Below are 18,639 nucleotides of genomic sequence, written 5' to 3' on the forward strand. Positions count from 1 at the left end.
GCCATTGTAATGTCACAGGTGATGCCTGACTCCTGGGTCCATGGTGACCTGTGGCATTGCAGTAAACAAGTTACTGTGTTGCCAGTTGTATAAAAGTAGCACATACAATTATGTGCAATGCATCATACTGGGTAATGGTAACTGACTACTATGTTACTGGTTATCTATTTACTACCCTATGCTTTTGCCTTCTACTTATAAAAAAAATGTCTATGTTTGCCTTCTAGTTATTAAAAAAAAGTTTTCTGGGAAATAGTTCCCCTGCGATATACTATAGTGGCCCCATTTATCTAGGTTTTACCACAGCTCTTGACCTCATCAGCAGGTCACTGGAGTGATTGAGAGATCTAGGTATGTGAAGTGTAATCTAGGTGTTTACTTGGCCATAGGTCACGGAACTAGGCCTTTCTCAGAATATGCTGCCATTGTTAAGTGACTTGAGTCTCTCTCTCTCTCTCTCTCTCTCCACACACACACACACACACACACACACACACACACACAGAGAGAGAGAGAGAGAGAGAGAGAGAGAGAGAGAGACAAAGTCTTAGTTGACCTATAACAATTCAAAAGAATCTATAACAAAGACTCACACTCTAAAAGCCATAAAATAAATAATTGGTACCCTTGATTATGCAAATATCTTCGAAGAAAATGTTTTTTTCCTTATAGTCTTGCTATGTTGCCCATGCTGGTCTCAAACTCCTGGGCTCAAGGGATCCTCCCACTTCAGCCTCCCAAGTAACTGGAACTACAGATATGTGCCACGGTGCACAGCAAGAAAATTTATAAGAAAAAAAAAAGTGCTGGTGAAGATGCAGAGAAACTTCCATGCATGGTCGGTCAGCAGATGTGTAAATTAGCACAGCCACTATGCAAACCAGTATGAAGGTTCCTCAAAAACCTAGAAATAGCTGGGTGTGGTGGTGCACATGCCTGTAAGTTCAGTGACTTGGGAGGCTGAAGTAGGAGGATGGCAAGTTTGAGGCCAGCCTCAGAACTTAACAAGGCTCTAAGCAACTTAGTGAGACCCTGTCTCAGAAATAAAAAGGGCTGGGGATGTAAAGCACCCCTGGGTTAAATCTCTAGTACCTGTGTGGGGGGAACCACCCTGGAAATAGAACAACCATATGCTCCAGCAGTTCCCCTACTGAGTATATATCCAAAGGAATTGAAATCAATGTGGTGAAGAGCCATCGTACTTGCACATTAACTGCAATAGCCAAGAAATGGAACCAACCTAAATGTCCTCTCACTGATGAATAAAAATGTTGTATATAGTCAATGGAATCTGATAAGCCACAAAAAGAATGAAATCCCATCATAGGTGAATAAAGTAAATGGGTACAGAATGACAAATACCGCTCGCACTCACTTATATGTAGAAGCTGAAATGATGATCTTGAAGCAGAGAATAGAACAGTGGGTACCAGAGCCTGGAAGGGTGTGGGGGAGGGTTGATGAGAGAGGGTGGCAGATAGATATGGGGTGCAATTGTCCAGGAGGAATGATTTCTAGCATTCTATAGCACAGGAAAAACTATGGGTGATGGCAATTAATTGAATATTTAAAAAGAGCTGGAAGAGAGGACTTGGCTAGATGTCTCAGATGACAGATATTCCAGTTACCCTGGTCATCACACATTGTAGAGTGTATTAAAATGACACACTGCACCCCATAAATAGGTTCAATTACTGTGTCAATTAAAAATTTAAATAATTTTTTTTGTGGCAAAATATAATTATTATCAAAGTAAAAAAGACAAAACTTGGCCAGACGTGGTGTGTGCTCCTAGATAATTGAGAGGCTGAGGGTTGGAGTATCAAGTTGAGTCCAAGAATTGAAGTCTAGTCTGGGCAATAGAGTGAGACCCTGGGGCAAAAGAATAAGAAAAAGAGGAGGAGGAGGAGAAAGAGCTATGAAGAAGAGGAGGAAGAAGAAGAAAGAGGGGAGGAGGAGGAAGGAGGAAAAGAAGAAGTCAAACCTGGAGGTGGGTAATTACAACTTATGTAGCCAGAGGGGTATTTTCCTAATATAGAAAAAGCTCCTAGAAATCAATAAGAAAAAGACCATTGACCCAATAGGACATGGGTAGAAAAAAAAAATATGAGTAGAACATTCACAGAAAAAGACAAACCAACAACCTTTAAATAATTGGAAAGAAAATGCAAATTCAAGCCACCTTAGGATAATACTGCATATTTTACTATCAGGTTGGCAGAAAATAAAAGTTTGACCACATCCAGTTGGTAAGGATGTGGACAGACACTTTCATTTGTGTCTATCCGCATAGAGGCACAAGCCTCATGGATGGTAATCTGGCAATGATTTATCATTTAACCTTTAACCCAGAAACCCTTCTGGAATTTTCCTTACACGTACATGCACATGTATAAAAGATTGTTCTTATAGCCTTGTCTGTAATAAGAAAAAAATGGTAAACTATGCAAGCATTTATCAATAGAAGATTGGTTAAATGAATTATGATACATCCCTGCAATGAAAAACCAAGTAGCTATAAAAAGGAGGAAGGATCCTCTGTATATACAAATCTCCAAGGTACACAGTTATAAAAAGGTGTAAAGAAACAAGGTGTGGGAAAGTGTGTGCAGCACACTACCTGCATGTAGGAGGCACAGAAACCAAGTCATCGGTTATCTATTTGTACTTGTTCGTATTTGTATAAAGGAACTCTGGAAAAAATAGAGAAAGAATGAAGGAGAGTGGTAAGCTTGGAGCTGATAGAGAGGGAGCAGTGGTGCAGGTGGGATTTTTACTATATATATAGTAAAAATAAAAGTATATTTTTTGAGTACTGGGGATTGAACCCAGGGACACTTTTGACCACTGAGCCACATCCCTAGCCCTATTTTGTATTTTATTTAGAGACAGGGTCTCACTGAGTTGCTTAGTACTTTGCTCTTGCTGAGGCTGGCTGTGAACTCATGATCCTCCTGCCTCAGCCTCCTGAGACACTGGGATTATAGGTGTGGGGGCCACTTTTATGGCTTTGATTTAAAAAACTGTAAATATGTTACCAGTTAAAACTATCCAAGTCTATTGGCAGATAGAGGGACTAGAAAATATAATTACAATCAGAATAAAAAAACAAGAACTTGTAAGGGGATTCAAGTCAAACACAAAGTTTTTTGTTTTTGTTTTTGGTACTGGAGATTGAACCCACAGGAACTTTACCAATGAGTTGAGATACATCCCCAGTCCTTTAATTTTTTTTTTTTTTAAGACAGGGTCTTGCTAAGCTGGCTGAGGCTGGCTTTGCACTCGAGATGCTCCCGTCTCAGCCTCCCAAGTCTCGTGGATTACAGATGTGCGCCACTGTGCCTGGCTAAGCACAAAGTTTTAAAAAGGATTGTTTTAGGCCTTATGTCATTGTACTCATTGAAGGAGCACATATTCACTTTTTTTTTTAAAAGATATTCACTCTTGGGCTGGGGTCATAGCTCAATGGCAGAGCACTTGCCTACCGTGCGTGAGGCACTGAGTTCCATCCTCAGCATCACATAAAAATAAATAAATAAACAAATAAAATAAAGCCATGCTGTCCATCTACAACTACAAAAAAATTTTTAAAAAAGATATTCACTCTTGAGATTCAAAATTTGTGGCTTGGAAAATCAAGTTGAAAAAATATCTCAAAAGTCACAGCAGAAATACATAGAGATAGAAATAAAGAGGAAGGTAGGAGCGCCCAGAGCTAACCTACAGATGAAAAAAAAAAAACAATAATTGTGCAACAAACAGATCCTCCTAAGCTGCAGAAGACCGTAGTCTACAGATGGACAGGTTCTGTGAGTTCCAGATGGGAGTGCCAAGAAGAATCCCATCTGGCACATCCTATAAAACGTATGTTTGATTAGGAACCCCAGGGAAGGGGGCAGAAGCCGTCAATAAACTGGAAAGCATAGCAGGAAGAAAAGTGAAACCACCAGCAGCCTGATTGAAGGGGAAAGAACCCACAAGGTCAACTGACACACGCAAAATAAGCCAGAAGCAATAAAAGCAAGAGCAGGAAATCAGTTGTTGAATGAAATGTGGGCAGAGGGAACTCTCCCATTGAAAGACAGTTAGCTTGGGTTTAAAAATACAGTGATATGATATAAACAAGAAACACACTGCCTCCCTCCCCGTGGGGCTGGAGATCTGGGGGTTCAACCCAGAGGCTATTGCAGGGTAGGCAAGCGCTCTACCACTGAGCCACGTCCCCAGCCCTTTTTATTTCATTTTGAGACAGATCACATTAACAGGCCAAGGCTGGCCTCGAACTTCTGATCATCCTGCCTCAGCCTCTCAAGTTAAAGAGTGCACTACCTCATCTGGAAAAAAAAAAAAAAAACATATATATATATATATACACACACACACACACACACACACTTAAAACCAAAGTGATATGATTGAAAATAAAAGGATACCAAAAGATACTAGGCAGGTTCTAAAAAATACAAAATAAAATTGATTAAAATAAAGAGTGGCCACATTGATCCTGGGAACGTGAAATATAAGGCTAAGTTCTGAAACAAGATGAAGAAGACACTGCGAGATGGTACAAAGGCAAGTGTGATGGCCAGAAGAGTCAAAATCTCAGCACTTGGTGGCACTGGCCTGTAATTCCAACTGCTCAGGAGGCTAAGGCGGGAGAATCGCAAGTTCAAAGCCATCCTCAGCAAAAGTGAGGTGCTAAGCAACTCAGGGAGACCCTGTTGATAGACCCAACCTGATTTTTTCTTAAAATTGGGAGCCATCTCGCCACAAAGCCATGAAAAGATAATTTTGGCTTTACTATAAATTACTGCAAATTCTGAACCTGCTTGGAATGCCTGCCCGTGCCTTGAACTCACCCATGCCTGGCTCTCTGACCAGATAGCAGCCCTCTCTGAAACTTTAGTGAGGCCTCATAAATCTTGGCCTTCCCTGGCCAGATAACGACCCTCTCTGAGGCTCTAATGACCTTCATAAATTCTGATGCCGGGGCCAGCAAGAATGTAAACTACCATTAGTGTTATTCTCGTCAGAGTTCTGTTATCTGTAAGCCCCCTTTGTGTAACTTTCTGGGCTATAAAGCTGGGCTACAGGAAAGCTGCGGCTGCTGTCTTGTTCCCGCAGTTTTGGGTGGGAGAGGCAGCCCGGCTACGGTTGAAATAATAAGCTTGCTTTAATTTGATTTTAATTGGAGTCAGTGGTCTTTTCTTGTGTCCTGGTCTAACACCTGTCTCTAAATAAAATACAAAATAGGGCTGGGGATGTGACTCAGTGGTCAAGTGCCCCTGAGTTCAATCCCTGGTACCAAAAAAAAAGAGCCTAAGTCTGCACTCCCAATAGTACTGAAGTTCAATATAAAAAGCAAGACTATGAAAAGCACAAGCACTTCATAGAGTCAATTTGAACGGGAACTTTAACAAACCTCTATAAGAAACAAAATCCAAAACAAAACAAAACAGCAAGGAAATTCATGTTTGAATAATACAATCAACAAACTTGATTTGATCCACATGGAACCAAATTTATATCCCTTAATATGCAATTTTCCTATATGTCTATGAAAAACAGAAGTCATTTACTTGGCCACAAAATAATGTGTGATAACTTTCTAAAGTGGAGATTTCACAAATCTAAAGAAAATGAATGCTTTCCTAATATATATCTCCAAATTAACTAGAGAACTAGTAGAAAACTTGACTAGATTAATCACCACCAAAGAGAAAGAGAAAGAAGTCTGCCACAGAAAAGCCACACAGGTCCAGAGGGGTTCATGGAGAGAATTGTAGAAGCCTCTAGGATTCATCTCTGACATCACCTTCCTCCTCCAGGAAGCATTTCTAGATTTTTTCTGCCAACAAGATCCTGGAGGAGACCTTCTCCAATGTCCCCCATCACAGCTCCATGCAGAGGTGTCCGCCACACCCTATCATAACTGTAGACTGGATGGTCAGTCTCTCCTCCTGGACAGCAAGCTACCTGAGGGCAGGGCCTTACTTTCCATTGTCTTCCCAGTGCCCAGTGCAGCACCTGCCAGTTACTCGATTTCTGCACATAGGGGTGAAACAGCAGGAAGCACTGATGTCGGCACCCAGAGATGCCCCTCACACGGAGCCTCAGAAAGCCGGCCAAGGGAAAGAAACTCAAGTGCTATCAGGAAATAGATAGAAACTTCCCTGTTATCTAAACATTAATAATGAGGTTCAACCATTTATAGGGGGATATAGTAATTTCCACATTCAGACAGGCCCTGCCGGCCAGGAGTGCTCCGGTTGTATGATAAAGAAGGAAAGAGGCTGAAAGATGTGGAGGCAGCCTCTGCTGGTCTCTCTGCGTCCCAAGACTGGACAGGGACCCCTGCCCCATTCACCTGCATGACTCCCAGGGGACCTCTGGCCAGGAGGACCTCCCCTCCTGATTTGATCCATCTATCTGTGCAGGGTCTATAGCCAAAGAGCCCACAGCCTGACAGAGGTCCTGCAGGCACCCTCTTGTCTAGGCAGCAGCTCTGGAAATCCCCCCACACCAGAATCCTTCCTCAATTTGGACACACAGCTTCCCAAATTGAACCAAGTTCTCTTATGCCCCTGGGCCCCAGGGCCTAACAGCCCCATTTCCCCTAGACACCAACCAACACCATGTTCCCTTCAGCCCAGACTCAGCTCAGAATCTCCCCAACACTCTGGCATGGAGCCCTGACCATGTTCCCGACCCCTAGCTACCTCTGGTCATGATCATGGGCCTTGTTGGGCCCCAGGGCCTGGCACTGACTGGGGCTGGCTGTCAGCACTGGGCCCCTCTCCTCCCACTACTGAACATAGCTGTAGGAAAAGCAGAGAAAATGGGTCCAACGCTGGCCTCAGGAGGAAGGGCCAGGTAAGTGGCCAGTCCTGGGGCCCATCTCAAAGCCTAGGAGTTGAAGAGACTCAATGACTGAGTGCAGGCCACCTTCCAGCCTGCGGGAAGGGAGTTCTTAGGGACCAAGAATGTGGGGGGAGGTGAGAGGGAGCCCCTGAGAACCTGCTCTCTCATAAGCCAGGTCACGGGGGGGGGGGGGGGGGGGGGCAGCAGGGTTGGGGATTCTAGGTCTGCCTGGGGCTACAGGTGAGGCCTGGGTGGGGTGGGAGAGTTGGGCCAACTAGTGAAATAACCGGCTGAGTCACCCAGGGCTGCTGCCCTAGCTGGGAGGGAGGGTTGTCGGGGATTCACTGGGTCCCCTCAACTTGGCCTCCTCTTTCTGCTCTTCCCACTCCCTTTCCAGGAGCTCCCCAACTGGCCGGGAAGTAGGACCAGTGGGTCTGTCCTGAGGCCAGTGCCTTTACCTCAATCACTGCCACCTGGGGCCACCCTTGGAGTTTGTCCCAGGAGACTGTGCAGAGAAGAGGGAGAGTCGGGGAAGGAGGGGAAAGAGTGAAGAAATTGCAGCACCCGTCCCCTTCTCCCCCAGGACTCCCAGAAGCAGGCAGAGGTCACTCACAATTCCTGGAGTTGGCGGAGGAACGAGGGCCCTGGGGCTCCTTCCAGTTGGGGCAGCTAGCTCAGGTATGGCGCCTGCGCCTCGGGGCTGCTTGCATAAGAAATTGCAGCCTGGGCTGTAACTCTGCCCTGCCAGCAGGGACGGGCTCCAGTCCAGATCTGCTGCCCTGAGCCTTCCCACCTCGAGGCCCGGGGCGGGGATGGTGACCACACCTTGAAATCCCCAATCGGGTCCACGGCTCTAGGGGAGGGGCCTCCGAGGTTTCTGGTCACACTGGCTGTGGCCTGGCTCCCTGGGAGGCCTCCCTGGGTGGGTGAAGGGAGTCCTGGGGAGCATTCATTCTCTTGCTGCTTCCCCAGCTGCAGACAGCCAGGAGAAGGCTGGAATTCAGGTCCTCCTTTCCTGCAGCCTCTCCCCTCCCTCCACAGAGGTTTGCAGACAGGGTGCTCAGAAAAAATGTACATTTGCTTGTCTTAGATTTGAACTGTTTTGCTCAGGGGAATAGGGCAGCCAATCCCGAAGGGTACCTGGCTGAGACTGGGCCAAATGACCAGGGTGGGGTTTGGGGGAGGCCTGGAACTGACATGAAACAGCCAGTTATGGGCTGTGGAACCTTTGGCCAGTCACTAAACCTCTCTGAACCTGTTTCCTCTCTGGGCAAATGGGTGCACCTGCACTGCCTTCCCTGTCGTCAGGAGGTTGGCCCTGTGTCCTGGCCTTTGAGCCCACAGGACTGAAGCCCTGTGGAGATGTCTTACACGTTTTGAGCTCCGCATGTCCAGCCTGGCAACCAGCCCACACCAGGCACTCATCTGTGCTACTTGGGTAAGTGGTGACCGAGAAGGCTATAAAATGCCATCTGTAGGAGTGGCTCGGCTCTTCTGTGGGGTCTCTGGCCCTGCCAAGTGACAGCCCTGAGTTGATAGACTAAGCTTGAGAGATGGATGTCCCTTCACACTCCCTGGTGACTCTGTGACTTCCATCTGCACATCCTTGCCCCTCTGTTCTGAGCCACTCCTTTCTTCCAAGGATCCCGTCTTCATCTCTACCTCTTCCCCAGCCCCAGCCTCCCGTCTCCCATGTCCTGTCCATCCACTTAAACCCAGGGAAGTCTCCACCCTCCACCTCTGTCCATGCAGGGTCTCCCCTTCCCCAGTGGTCAGCCCACATCCTTGCCTGGACTCTGACCCATGGTCCCTCCCTTCATCCTCCCTTTGACCACTGGCCTGCTGGTGCCCACTTCCAATAAATACCCTGTGTCCTTTATCTAACTTGACCTTCCCATTGCCCCCTTTCTTCTGGACTCTTCCTCGGCTTCCGGGTCAGCACTCTCCTGCTTTTCCTTCTTGTCCCCTGACTCTGTCTCCCTTCTGCTCCTCTTTATTTATTTTTTATTGATTCTTTTTTAGTTATACATAACATTAGGATTCATTTTGACATAATTATAAACGCATGAAATGTAATTCGCTCTAATTCTCTCTGCCTTTCTTTCCCTCCCTTTGCCAAGGAATTAAGGAAGTCCCCATCTTCTCTCCACCTGGCTCCTCCCCAATCAGATCCCCTGGAGAAGCAGCAGCACTACTGTCAGCCTCCTGGTGTGAGCTGCTGTGCTAGGGTTCAGCCTGACCACAACCCCCAGCCCACTGCCTCCAGATAGATCCTCCTGTCACCACTTTGTGCCTAGGCCACTCTTGCAGCTGTGGATACAGAGAGGTCTTTTCTCAATCCCACTCCCTTCTCTGCTAAGAGCCTTCCAACAGCTGCAGGATAAAGTTCAAATTCCTGGCAAAGTCTTCCCTCCTCAACAGGCACCACCCATCCAGCCCCAAGCTCCGCTCCCAGCACCCACCGCGTGGGGTGTGTGGGGCTGCAAGGGACCAAATGTGTACTCATGTCCACACCTCTTCTGCCCAGGCTGCACTGCAGCCCCCTCACAGATAGGCTGGGCTGTGTTGGATGCAGGCATCTGCTACGGTCTAGATGAGAGGTGTCCCGAAGAAGCTCAGGTGAGAGACAATGCAAGAAAGTTTGGAGGTGAAAGATTGTGTTATGAAAGCTTTAACTCAATCAGTGTGTTAATCCACTTGAATGGATTAACTGGGTGGTAGCTGTAGGCAGGTAGAGTGTGGCTGGAGGAGGTGGGTCACTGGGGATATGCCTTTGGGGTTTATATTTTGTCCCTGGTGAGCAAAAGCTCCTTTCTGCTTCCTGGTGGCCCTGTCCTGCTTTCTTCCTCCACACTCTTCCACCATGACGCTCTGCCTCACCTTGGGCCCAGAGCAGTGGAGCTGGCCATCTTTGGACTGAGACCTCTGAAACTGTGAGCACCAAATAAAGTGTTTGTTCTCTAAAATTGTTCTTGTCAGGTCTTTTGTTCACATCGGCAGAAAAAGCTGACTAAAACAGCATCTGGGGGGTGGGGAGTTGTGGCTCAGGGGTAGAGCGCTCAACTAGCATGGGCAAGGACCTGGGTTTGAACCTCAGCACCACATAAAAATTAATTAATTAAAGAGATATATTATATAAAGATATAGATAGATAGATAGATAGAGATATGTCCAATTACAACTAAAAAAATAAATATTTAAAAACAAACAAACAGCATCTGTCCTCTCCTACCAGCTTCCTGTCCCAAAGAAGGAGTTCCCCAGGGCTGCCCCTGTGCCTAGATCCCTGCTGCTGTGCCTATATCCCATGGCCCACTTGTATCTTGGCAGGTGTTCAATCAATTCATGCTTAATGAAGGAGGATCCATTGGACCTGGGGAATCAGGGAGGCGGAGGAGGGGGAAACAGGCAGGCTCACCTTTCAGGAAATTCCTTCCTGAAATGCTGTTTGGAACAAGGAAGGGCTGGGGTGGGGTTTCCTTCCCAGGGGACAACTAACTCCCCACCCCTGGAGTTTGTTGGGAACAAGGTGTCAGGGAGAGCCACTGCTGACCTTGGGTAAAGCACAATCACAGGGGCTGTGTTATTGTTATATTCGTCCCACAGAGGAGGAAAGAAGACCAGAGACACTAAGCACATTTTTGAGGTCACACAGTGAATTAGGAGCCAGGCAGCAGCTCTCTGCCCCAAACTGAAGTGTCTGGAAGATGTCCCAGTTTCTCTCTGTGTAAGTACCACCCCCACCATTTGGGCGTCCCAAATCACTGCAACTGGGAATTTGCTGGGAGCAGGAAGAAGGAGGGGCAAAGGTAAAACTGGGAAGTGATCCTGGTGCTGGGTGATTTCTCAGCAAATGCTGGGATCTGGGGACCTTCCTTTGGTCTGAAGCCCTGGATTAATGGCTCTTGAGCAGACTGCAGAGTCCTGCATCGGGGATATGGGGTCAATCACTCCCTGCTCCTCACTACACTCAGTGCTCAATCTCTGGGTCAGGCGAGAGGGTTCAGAGGGCAAGACCCTTCCCCCACTTCCAGACATGTACCTCTCAAGGGCGGGCACACTCCCACCATCGCTAGGACAGAGAATGTTAGAGGCTTGAAAGTATGCCGCCACCAGGAGCCTGCCCAGGAATGGAGGGGACCCAGGGGATAGAGAGCTGGCCTCCAGTCACCTGTCCTAGAGAGGCCACCTGGCCTGCTGGTAAAGAGCACCAGACCCGCTGCAGTCCCCGTCGGCTCCTGCCAGGTGCTGTTGCCTGCTCTAGCCACAAGGGAGCGGGATGCCCTGTAGAACCCTGAGCAAAGCCACGCGGATCTCAGGGGAAGAACTTCGGACCCGGGCGCCCAGGGGGCCTTGGTGGACCTTCTGCTTTGCGTGCCAAGACCTTCCACACCTCACCTCGTTTAAGGCTCGCAACAACCTAATGCGTTTACACACAAAGACACGGAGCCTGAGGGAGCTAAGTGGCTCGTCAGCGGCTGGCGGGTGACCCAGCAGAGTCAAATTCGAGTCTGTAGTTTCAAACCTGAACTCTGCATGGTCACGAGACGGGACTGAGGGCTGACCCGGAAGCGGGTTGACCCCGCAGCCGGCCAACCCTGACTGCCGCCTAGGTCTGGGCACCCCAAACTCAGTACTGGCACGTGCAAGCGTCCGTGTTTATTGAGATTACAACCAAATACAAAGAAACCGGAGGCTCTCGGGCCTCGGAGGTTTTCCTTTCGCCCCCTACCTTTGCGCTAAAGAACAAACTGAGACCCTGAGAGAGGAAGTGAGTTGGCTACATTATTCCCCAGCTGGTGGCAGATGTCAGAAAGGGTTTGGAGCACCTTCCCCCACCCCGCCCCTGTGCCCGAAAAGTTCCTAAAGTTCAAGATGTGAGGGCCGTCGGAGTATTGTGAGGATGTAAGAGTATTTTAAAAACGTATGGTATTTTCGATTTCTCAAACTAACACAATCGGATTCTGAAGGGAGGGGGGGCACCCTCGCAATAACTGGACTTTTCTCTGAAACAAACCCATCAAGAGTTTTTTTTTTTTTTTTTAAAGGAACTGAAACGTTGGAAGCAGCCCAAAAGGGAAGCGGTGCGTGACTTTCACATCCACCAACTCATCTGACCTCTCTCCCGCTCAAACTCTCTGGAGAAAGGCGAGGCGTGTAGAGCAGCAGAGATCTATGGACCCATAGCAGATGCATTGGGGAATACAGATTGGTGGGGGTTTTAGTATGGTAATACTGGACATGCAAATGCCATAGGATGTGTAACCTCCTGGCACAGCTTGGGGCAATACCCTGTAATCAATCTCATTTTCATTTCTGCAGCAAAACATGAATAGTCACACTAGTGGGGTTAGTAAAGACTCCAAATCAGCTCCAAGACCAATTTTGCCACCAGTTGAATTATAGAAACATTTGGGCTTCCAAGGAACTTTGCCATTTAGGAATTGCAGATAAGGCGTTTTGAGCCTGACCACTTGTTTCATAGTCGAGGAAAGAGAGCTCAACCAAAGCCCGTGGACACTGCGGTGGGCATCAGGAGGGTGCGGCCCGGCTCCCGGCACCCGGCTCACAGCGCCTTACCTGCTCCGGGATCTCTTCGCGTTGAGGGCTGCGCACATCCGGGATGGCCTCGTAGATGTTCTCCGAGTCGCTGCGCGCCAGGGGCCTTGGGCACACCCAGGATCCCGCCACGCTGCAGGCCTTGAAGCGGCCTGCGCTTCCTAGGAGGCCGGCAGGGGGCGCGGCGGTGCGCGCCAGGTCGTCCAGGGACTGCGCTGGGCGCACTGGCGCCGAGGGTCGCGCGTACAGGCTGGTGGGCCCGCCTGGCGCCAGGCTGCTGCGCTGAGCGGCGCCGCTGCGACGCACAGGAGCGCATAGGGAGCTGGCGCGGCCCCGGGGTTCCCCGGGTGTGTGATCGGAGCCCGTGGGCGCGGACAAGTTCACGAACCGGTAGTCGTAGGTCAGCGGTTCGGGAACTGCGGGGCTTGTGTGGGGCGCGGGTGACTGCGGGGCAGCGGCAGGGTCGCCAAGAGCGGGCAGCTCGCGCACATATTGTGCGGGCAGGTAGAAGGGTCGGCCACCAGGCTCGCGCCGCACGTGCCACCAGTGTTCAGTGCTACGGCGCAGCAGTCTGTAGCGCTCGTTGGGTTGTATGGCTACGAGGCGCCCGTCCTTGCCAGTGTACTCGAAAGGGTGTTCCACCAGCACATACACGTCCCCTTCGACGTCCGCCGCCATCGCGGCCACCGCGTTTTCCTACGGGCAGTCAGGAGAGGGGGCCATTGAAGTCATCATACTAGGGGAACAAAGACCTGGGTCTGGATCCTGCACTCGCCCTTTGCGTTCGGGCTTTAGTCTCTCCATCTTTATAGTGGGGACTTGTATAAAGTAATCTCTGAGGCTCTCTTATAGTCCGTAATGGAATTACGACAGCTTCCTTCTTTCTGTGGGGTTGATCATAAAATTTGAGCCTCGCTTCAGTCCCATGTTGAGGAAACTGGGGGTTATATGGGTCTAGTTCTGCTGCCTGGAACCCTTGCCTTACGCGGGGTGATTGCCTGCAATAAGGTCGACACCACATCTGCCTAAACGTCGACTTAGCTCAATTTCCCTGTCATTTAAGTGGGAAGAGCGGCTCATTTTACGCCACCCCCAGTCCCTCCCCGCCTGGTCCTGCCCACACGCCTCCAGCCTACAAGGAATTCGGGAGAAGCTCCGCGGCTCCCCGTCCTCCAGGAGTCTGCACCCCAGGGTCCGCGGAGTCGTGTTGAAGTTCGGGTTTTGGGGCGGCCCTGAGCTGCTCTACCCTGGAATTGTTCCTGCTCTTAGGGCAATGACCTTGACGTAGGGGCTTCGACTGCGAAGGCTGGAGAACCGGTTTTCTCGGTTTCTCTTTCCTTCCCCAGTGGCTTCCTCACAGAAGTGAACCCGGAGACCGGCCCGCCCAGACCGGCCCACACCGCTCCCTGCTCTCCAGCTCCCAGGTAGCCTCCCCAGAATGCCTCGAGTAGAACCTAAAGAATGCACTTTGTGACAGTGACTATTCATATGGTGTTCCCAGGATGCCGCCCGGCTACCGGTGTGTCAAGGAAGGGTTCAGAGACTAACTGTAAATCCACTTGTGTGCTTTATCAAAGCTAAGAGCCGGTGGCCTCCTCCGGAACTGCCGGATCCCTCCAAATTCCTACACTGACCGACCACACCTTCTGCCCCGCAAAGGTGTGCCGGGAGCAGCAGCCTCGAGTCCGGTCTCTTGCTGAGGCTGGAAGACCCCAGTAACAAGGTCCGACGGGGTTCCCGTAGCGCTCCTACTCTGCTGTCTCAAAAGTTCCTCTCCTGGGAAGTCTTGTAAAGGGAGTCACTGGGCAAACTGGGCCCGGGAAGCACGGTCCATGAGCAGTTCAGAGCTAAACCAACAAATTCCGGGGAGGAGGACTCCCCTCCCCCCCGCCACCCACGTTCCCTTCCTTTGAATCCCAGTTGCGCACTCACGTTAGCTGGGCGGGCCTCTGGGAGCCCATGGGCTGGATGGGCGGAGCCGGCGAAGGGCTGCAGGTTAGGCTTCTGTCATCTCCTTGGGCGGGGCTTCCAATGGCACGGCTGGAGAGACTGCGCGAAGCAGGAGCTGGCAAGGGGAGGGAAGGAGAAAAGGGACACTCAGGAGGGCTGTCCCCAATTTCCAATGCAGCTGTGCCTGGGAGGACAAGGAGGATCCATAATGCCTGTCCCAGGGCCTTTGGGAGTGCATCGAGGACAGGGCCCAGAACAAGCGAAGGCATGCGGGAGGGGCGGGAGCCCGGAGGGCTGGGTCTGAAGGGTCGCGGGGGGTAGTGAGGGGACTCAGGGACCCGCTCCTGTCCCGCCTCCACCAGCCGCGGGATTTGATGTCCGCGAGCCCCTGAGTCCCGCGGGTGAGCGGCTCTGGGAATGCCCTCCTGGAGCAGGTTGTCTCCTCCGGGCGTCCCCATTCCGAGTAAGGCCATTTGCACCCTGAATCACCAGATTCGTGCCCTTTCCAGCCGGATGGCCGGTACTACCCGTTCCGGGCCCACCTCCGCCCTCCGGAGGACCTTTCTGGGCGCAACCCAACCGAGCCTGGAAAAACTCGGAGGGAGATTCCCACGGGCAGAGACGCCCACCAAAGAGCAGTGTCTCGGGCTGTGTGGGAAGGGGACCTGCGCCTCAGCTTCTTCCCGGATCCTGGTGGGAGCGGGGAGAAAGGGAGGGAATGGGAGAGCGGGGAAGATCCCCGGAGCGCAGGAACACACTGGTCATCAGGAGGTGCCTACCCTGCCTGTACTGTCCGGGGGACAGGAGCCACCAGGGGGCTAACGCCCGAGTCGGCCCTGTGGGCCCGGGTCTGGTTCCTCCCACCCCCGAACGGAGAGCAGCCCCTAGCCTACTCCTCTTCAGGGGGATCCGGTCCGCCGGGCCCTCCTCTGGGCTCGCTCAGCTCCCGCCGCAGCTCTGTGCGAAGGGGAGGCGGCGCGCGGAGCGCTTGGGTGAGGACAGGCCACCTGGGGCACCCTTCCCGCCCTCCCCCTCCTCGACCCCCCCCCCCCGCCGCCCAGCCCTGCCGGTCCTGGCACCTCAGGGCGTCGGTCCGCTGGCCTCGCTTCCACTTGCCCGGACAGACGCGCGAGGGTTCGGTGTCCGGTGCTCCCTCTTCCACCACCCGGCTCCCGTGCTGCCCTGTTTCCTGTTCAACAATATAACAAGGGAGGCACCGACGGAGAGCACTCGGCAGAACTTCCTCCCGGGCTGGGGCTGGGCTGCGGTTGGGAGAGACAATCCCCGGTGTCCTAGCTTCCTGTCCCCTCTGGGCCGGGCCAGTGCCTCTGGAGCAGAGACACCACCCCTTCCCCCCTACACCTCCTGGGCCACACCTGGCTGTCTCCAGAGAGGAGAAGGAGGCAGCTGGGCCAGGATGGTGGGATAAGGAGGGTGGCAGCCTCCCACTAAATTCTCCTGGCCAGATTTCCCTCCCTTCACGCCCCTCCCCCCCAATATTGTAGGGGAGGAGGGACACCCTCAGATCTGATCTGTGGGCTGGGTAAGCTTAGAACAATCTCCTGAAGGCCAGCATCTTGAGTCCAGTTCCAGGGCCCTCCACTTGGAGGTCTTATCTTTTGGAATCTGCTGCCTCTGGGAAAAGCAAGCTTGCTCCTGTGACTTGACCTTGCACTCACTCCAGATTTGGGCAAGCCAGCCCCAGTGGGTCCCAGCTCTCAGGGTGGCAGGAACAGTTGTGCCCTCTCCCTTAGATGCTTGTGCTGAGAGCTGGGTACTTCAGGTGAGTTGAGCGTTTGATTGGAAACTGAATCTGGCCATGCTCTTTCTTGAACCCTATTTCCTCCACATCTTTGACCCTGTGAGGGGTTGCCCACCAGTGAGTTCTCCTTGTGCTAGTAGAATCTCAGTGCATCTGAATTCTGACGGCATCTTAAGATCCCCGAGGCAGTCACAGCAAAACTCAGCATTGCCCTGCATACTTAGAAAATAGTGACTGGATTGGACCCTCCCTCCACCCCACCTCTTAGGTCTCCCTATCTGTCCTGGCTAGGTAGGATGGCAGTGGCTGGTAGTGGTTGTACTCCTTGTTTGGGGTCTAGCAGGCTGATGTCCAGCTCTGTCCTGTGTTGGCCTTTAGACATTGTGAGTACTGACTTGTGTCTGCATCTCAGCTTTCTTTCCAATAAACTGGGGATAGTAACACCTACCTACTATAGGCTTGCTGAGAAGATAAAATGAGATGCACTAAGAACAGTGGCAAGTACACACACTTCATTATTATTACGACTTTTACTGAGATAAGCTCTTTGGGGTTGAATTGTGATCTCCAAACCTCCTGTTCTCTAGGTAGAAAGGGAGGAAGGGGAAACATGTGGCCTTAAAGGTACTTTGGGTTGAGTCCAAGGGCAGGGCAGCATGAGCTCACATGCCCATGGCCCTCCCCTGGGCCTGCCTCCCCCAGCCCTCAAACCCAGTTCCTCTTTGTATCTCTGGGCCTACCTTTACTGCCCCTGGAAGAGGGAAGACCCTTGGAGGAAGCTGGGGCTCATGGATGGGCAGAGGGTTTCCATGATGGGTTGAAAGGGATCTTCAATGGCAGGAAACTGCAGACCTGAATGTTATTCTTTTCTGCTCCATTTTCCTGCAAACTGACTTTCTGGGAATTAAGTCTGTTTCCTTCTTTTGTTCTTACATGGACAGTGGGGGGCTTCCCCCTAGAGTCCCCCCCACCCCGACCCCAGGGGCTTGTGGAACTTGTGAGAAAGGCTGGCAACCAAATAAAAGCCACTTTGAGCCCTAAATCCAAGATTCATGATTCTGGGGCTCTGCTCAAGTCACCTGCTCCCCTCCCACCCATCCCTTCCACACTGCTTTATTTCTCCAAGAATTCCTGCCGTGTCCGAGATCAGTGTCAAGGGGCTGTGTTGACATTTAAGGCTCAGGAAAAGAAGCCATGGGGGAGTCAGCTTCAGTTGTCACAGATGAATGTATGAGTGAACCTCCCCAAAGTCCCTGAAATCCCATCCCAGGGAGGATCTCAACTCCTGGGCGTGAAGGATGGGACTGTACACTGTCATATATGGGCTCTTTTCTTGATGGCCACTCCTGGTACATAGCTGCTGCCTCCAAGTGTTCTTCAGTGACCTGGAGACCTCCCTGTGCCCAGGGGCTAATGGGTAAGTGGGGGGCTCATCCAATGGTTATGATGGCTGGTTTCCCCACCTCCCATGAGTTAGGATTCAGAAGTCAGATGGTGATTAGAAAGATCAGGTCTTTACTGCAAAATCACTCAAATATCACACAGCTGCAGTTCCTTCAATACATTGCAAAATCTCAGGGCCAGAGCCCTACTTTCTAGAAAGTTTATTGCATAAAATAACATTTTAAGAATAGTGTGGGCACTGCTGAGGTTCACCTCGGCTTTCCACTGGAGGTGGAGGGTAAGAGTCAACTCATCCAACAGCATTAGCAGCTTTTTGGTAACAGAGGAGAGGGCAGCTCTAATGCACATAATCCCAGGGGTGAGGAGGCCCCATCAATCAGGGCCTCACTCCTGCTGCCTCCCAGGGCACCATATGGAATGTACACCCAGGACCAAGGCCCACAGCAGGCCAGACTCCTGCCCACTCAGGGACCTGGGGCAGTGATAGCTCTAATCAGGCCGTGTTTACAGGGGAGAGTTAATGCTGGCTATGGGAGGTGGGTGGGGTAGGGATATGGTCACACTTCCTGGCTCAAGAAGCTTTGGTGTTCTGGGCACAGGTGTGCACCACCTTCCACAATGGGGACACAGGAGCTATGTGGCAGCCTCCGCTGCCTGCCTACTGTCTCCTTTGTTCTATTGCACAATTCATCCAACCCTGTGGGGCTGGGTGGGTGACTCAGCAGCTCCATCACTCCAGGGAGGATGGGGGAAGGCTCACCTCTTGACAGTGACAGGTACATCTCCACCTGAGGCCTCTGACTCCAAGCTGAGGGCAGGTGAGACAGTGAGAGGAGCCTGCTGGATCCAGGAGAGGAGGGGAAGGCTGCAGAGACCACCCACGCTCCCCAAACTTCAAGGATCTAGACATGCCTAGAGGGGAACTCCAGGCTCCCATCCAGCCCCCAGGACCCCTTCAGAAACCGATTCCGCTCCAAGGAAATTCTCCAAGTCCTGGCAGACCCTTGCTGGGCAAGTCCAGGGCAGCTTTGTGAATTCATGGCTTTGTAAGACTGAGGCTGCAGAAGCACCCACAGGATAGCTTCTCTGCATGTCCCAACACA

The 18,639-nt window shown here is 51.2% G+C and overlaps 1 protein-coding gene across 2 annotated transcripts in view; it reads right to left on the minus strand.

Moving 5' to 3' along the window:
- The window catches only part of ARHGAP27 (Rho GTPase activating protein 27), a 32,185-nt gene extending 16,516 nt beyond the window's left edge, over window positions 1-15,669 (minus strand). The window contains exons 1-3 of one of the 2 annotated variants that reach the window (XM_081271121.1): window positions 15,450-15,669; window positions 14,353-14,485; window positions 12,442-13,116 (exon numbers count right to left, since the gene is read on the minus strand). In XM_081271121.1, coding sequence (XP_081127247.1) covers window positions 12,442-13,098 — 657 coding nt within the window. In that variant the 5' untranslated portion in view covers window positions 13,099-13,116; window positions 14,353-14,485; window positions 15,450-15,669. Of the gene's footprint in view, window positions 1-12,441; window positions 13,117-14,352; window positions 14,486-15,263; window positions 15,400-15,449 lie in introns of those variants that run through there. The other variant, XM_081271122.1, reaches the window with a different exon arrangement.
- Between the last annotated feature and the right edge of the window lie 2,970 nt (window positions 15,670-18,639).

The sequence above is a fragment of the Spermophilus citellus genome (genome assembly GCF_964194105.1).
Source record: "Spermophilus citellus genome assembly, chromosome: 17".
Lineage (NCBI taxonomy): Eukaryota > Metazoa > Chordata > Mammalia > Rodentia > Sciuridae > Spermophilus > Spermophilus citellus.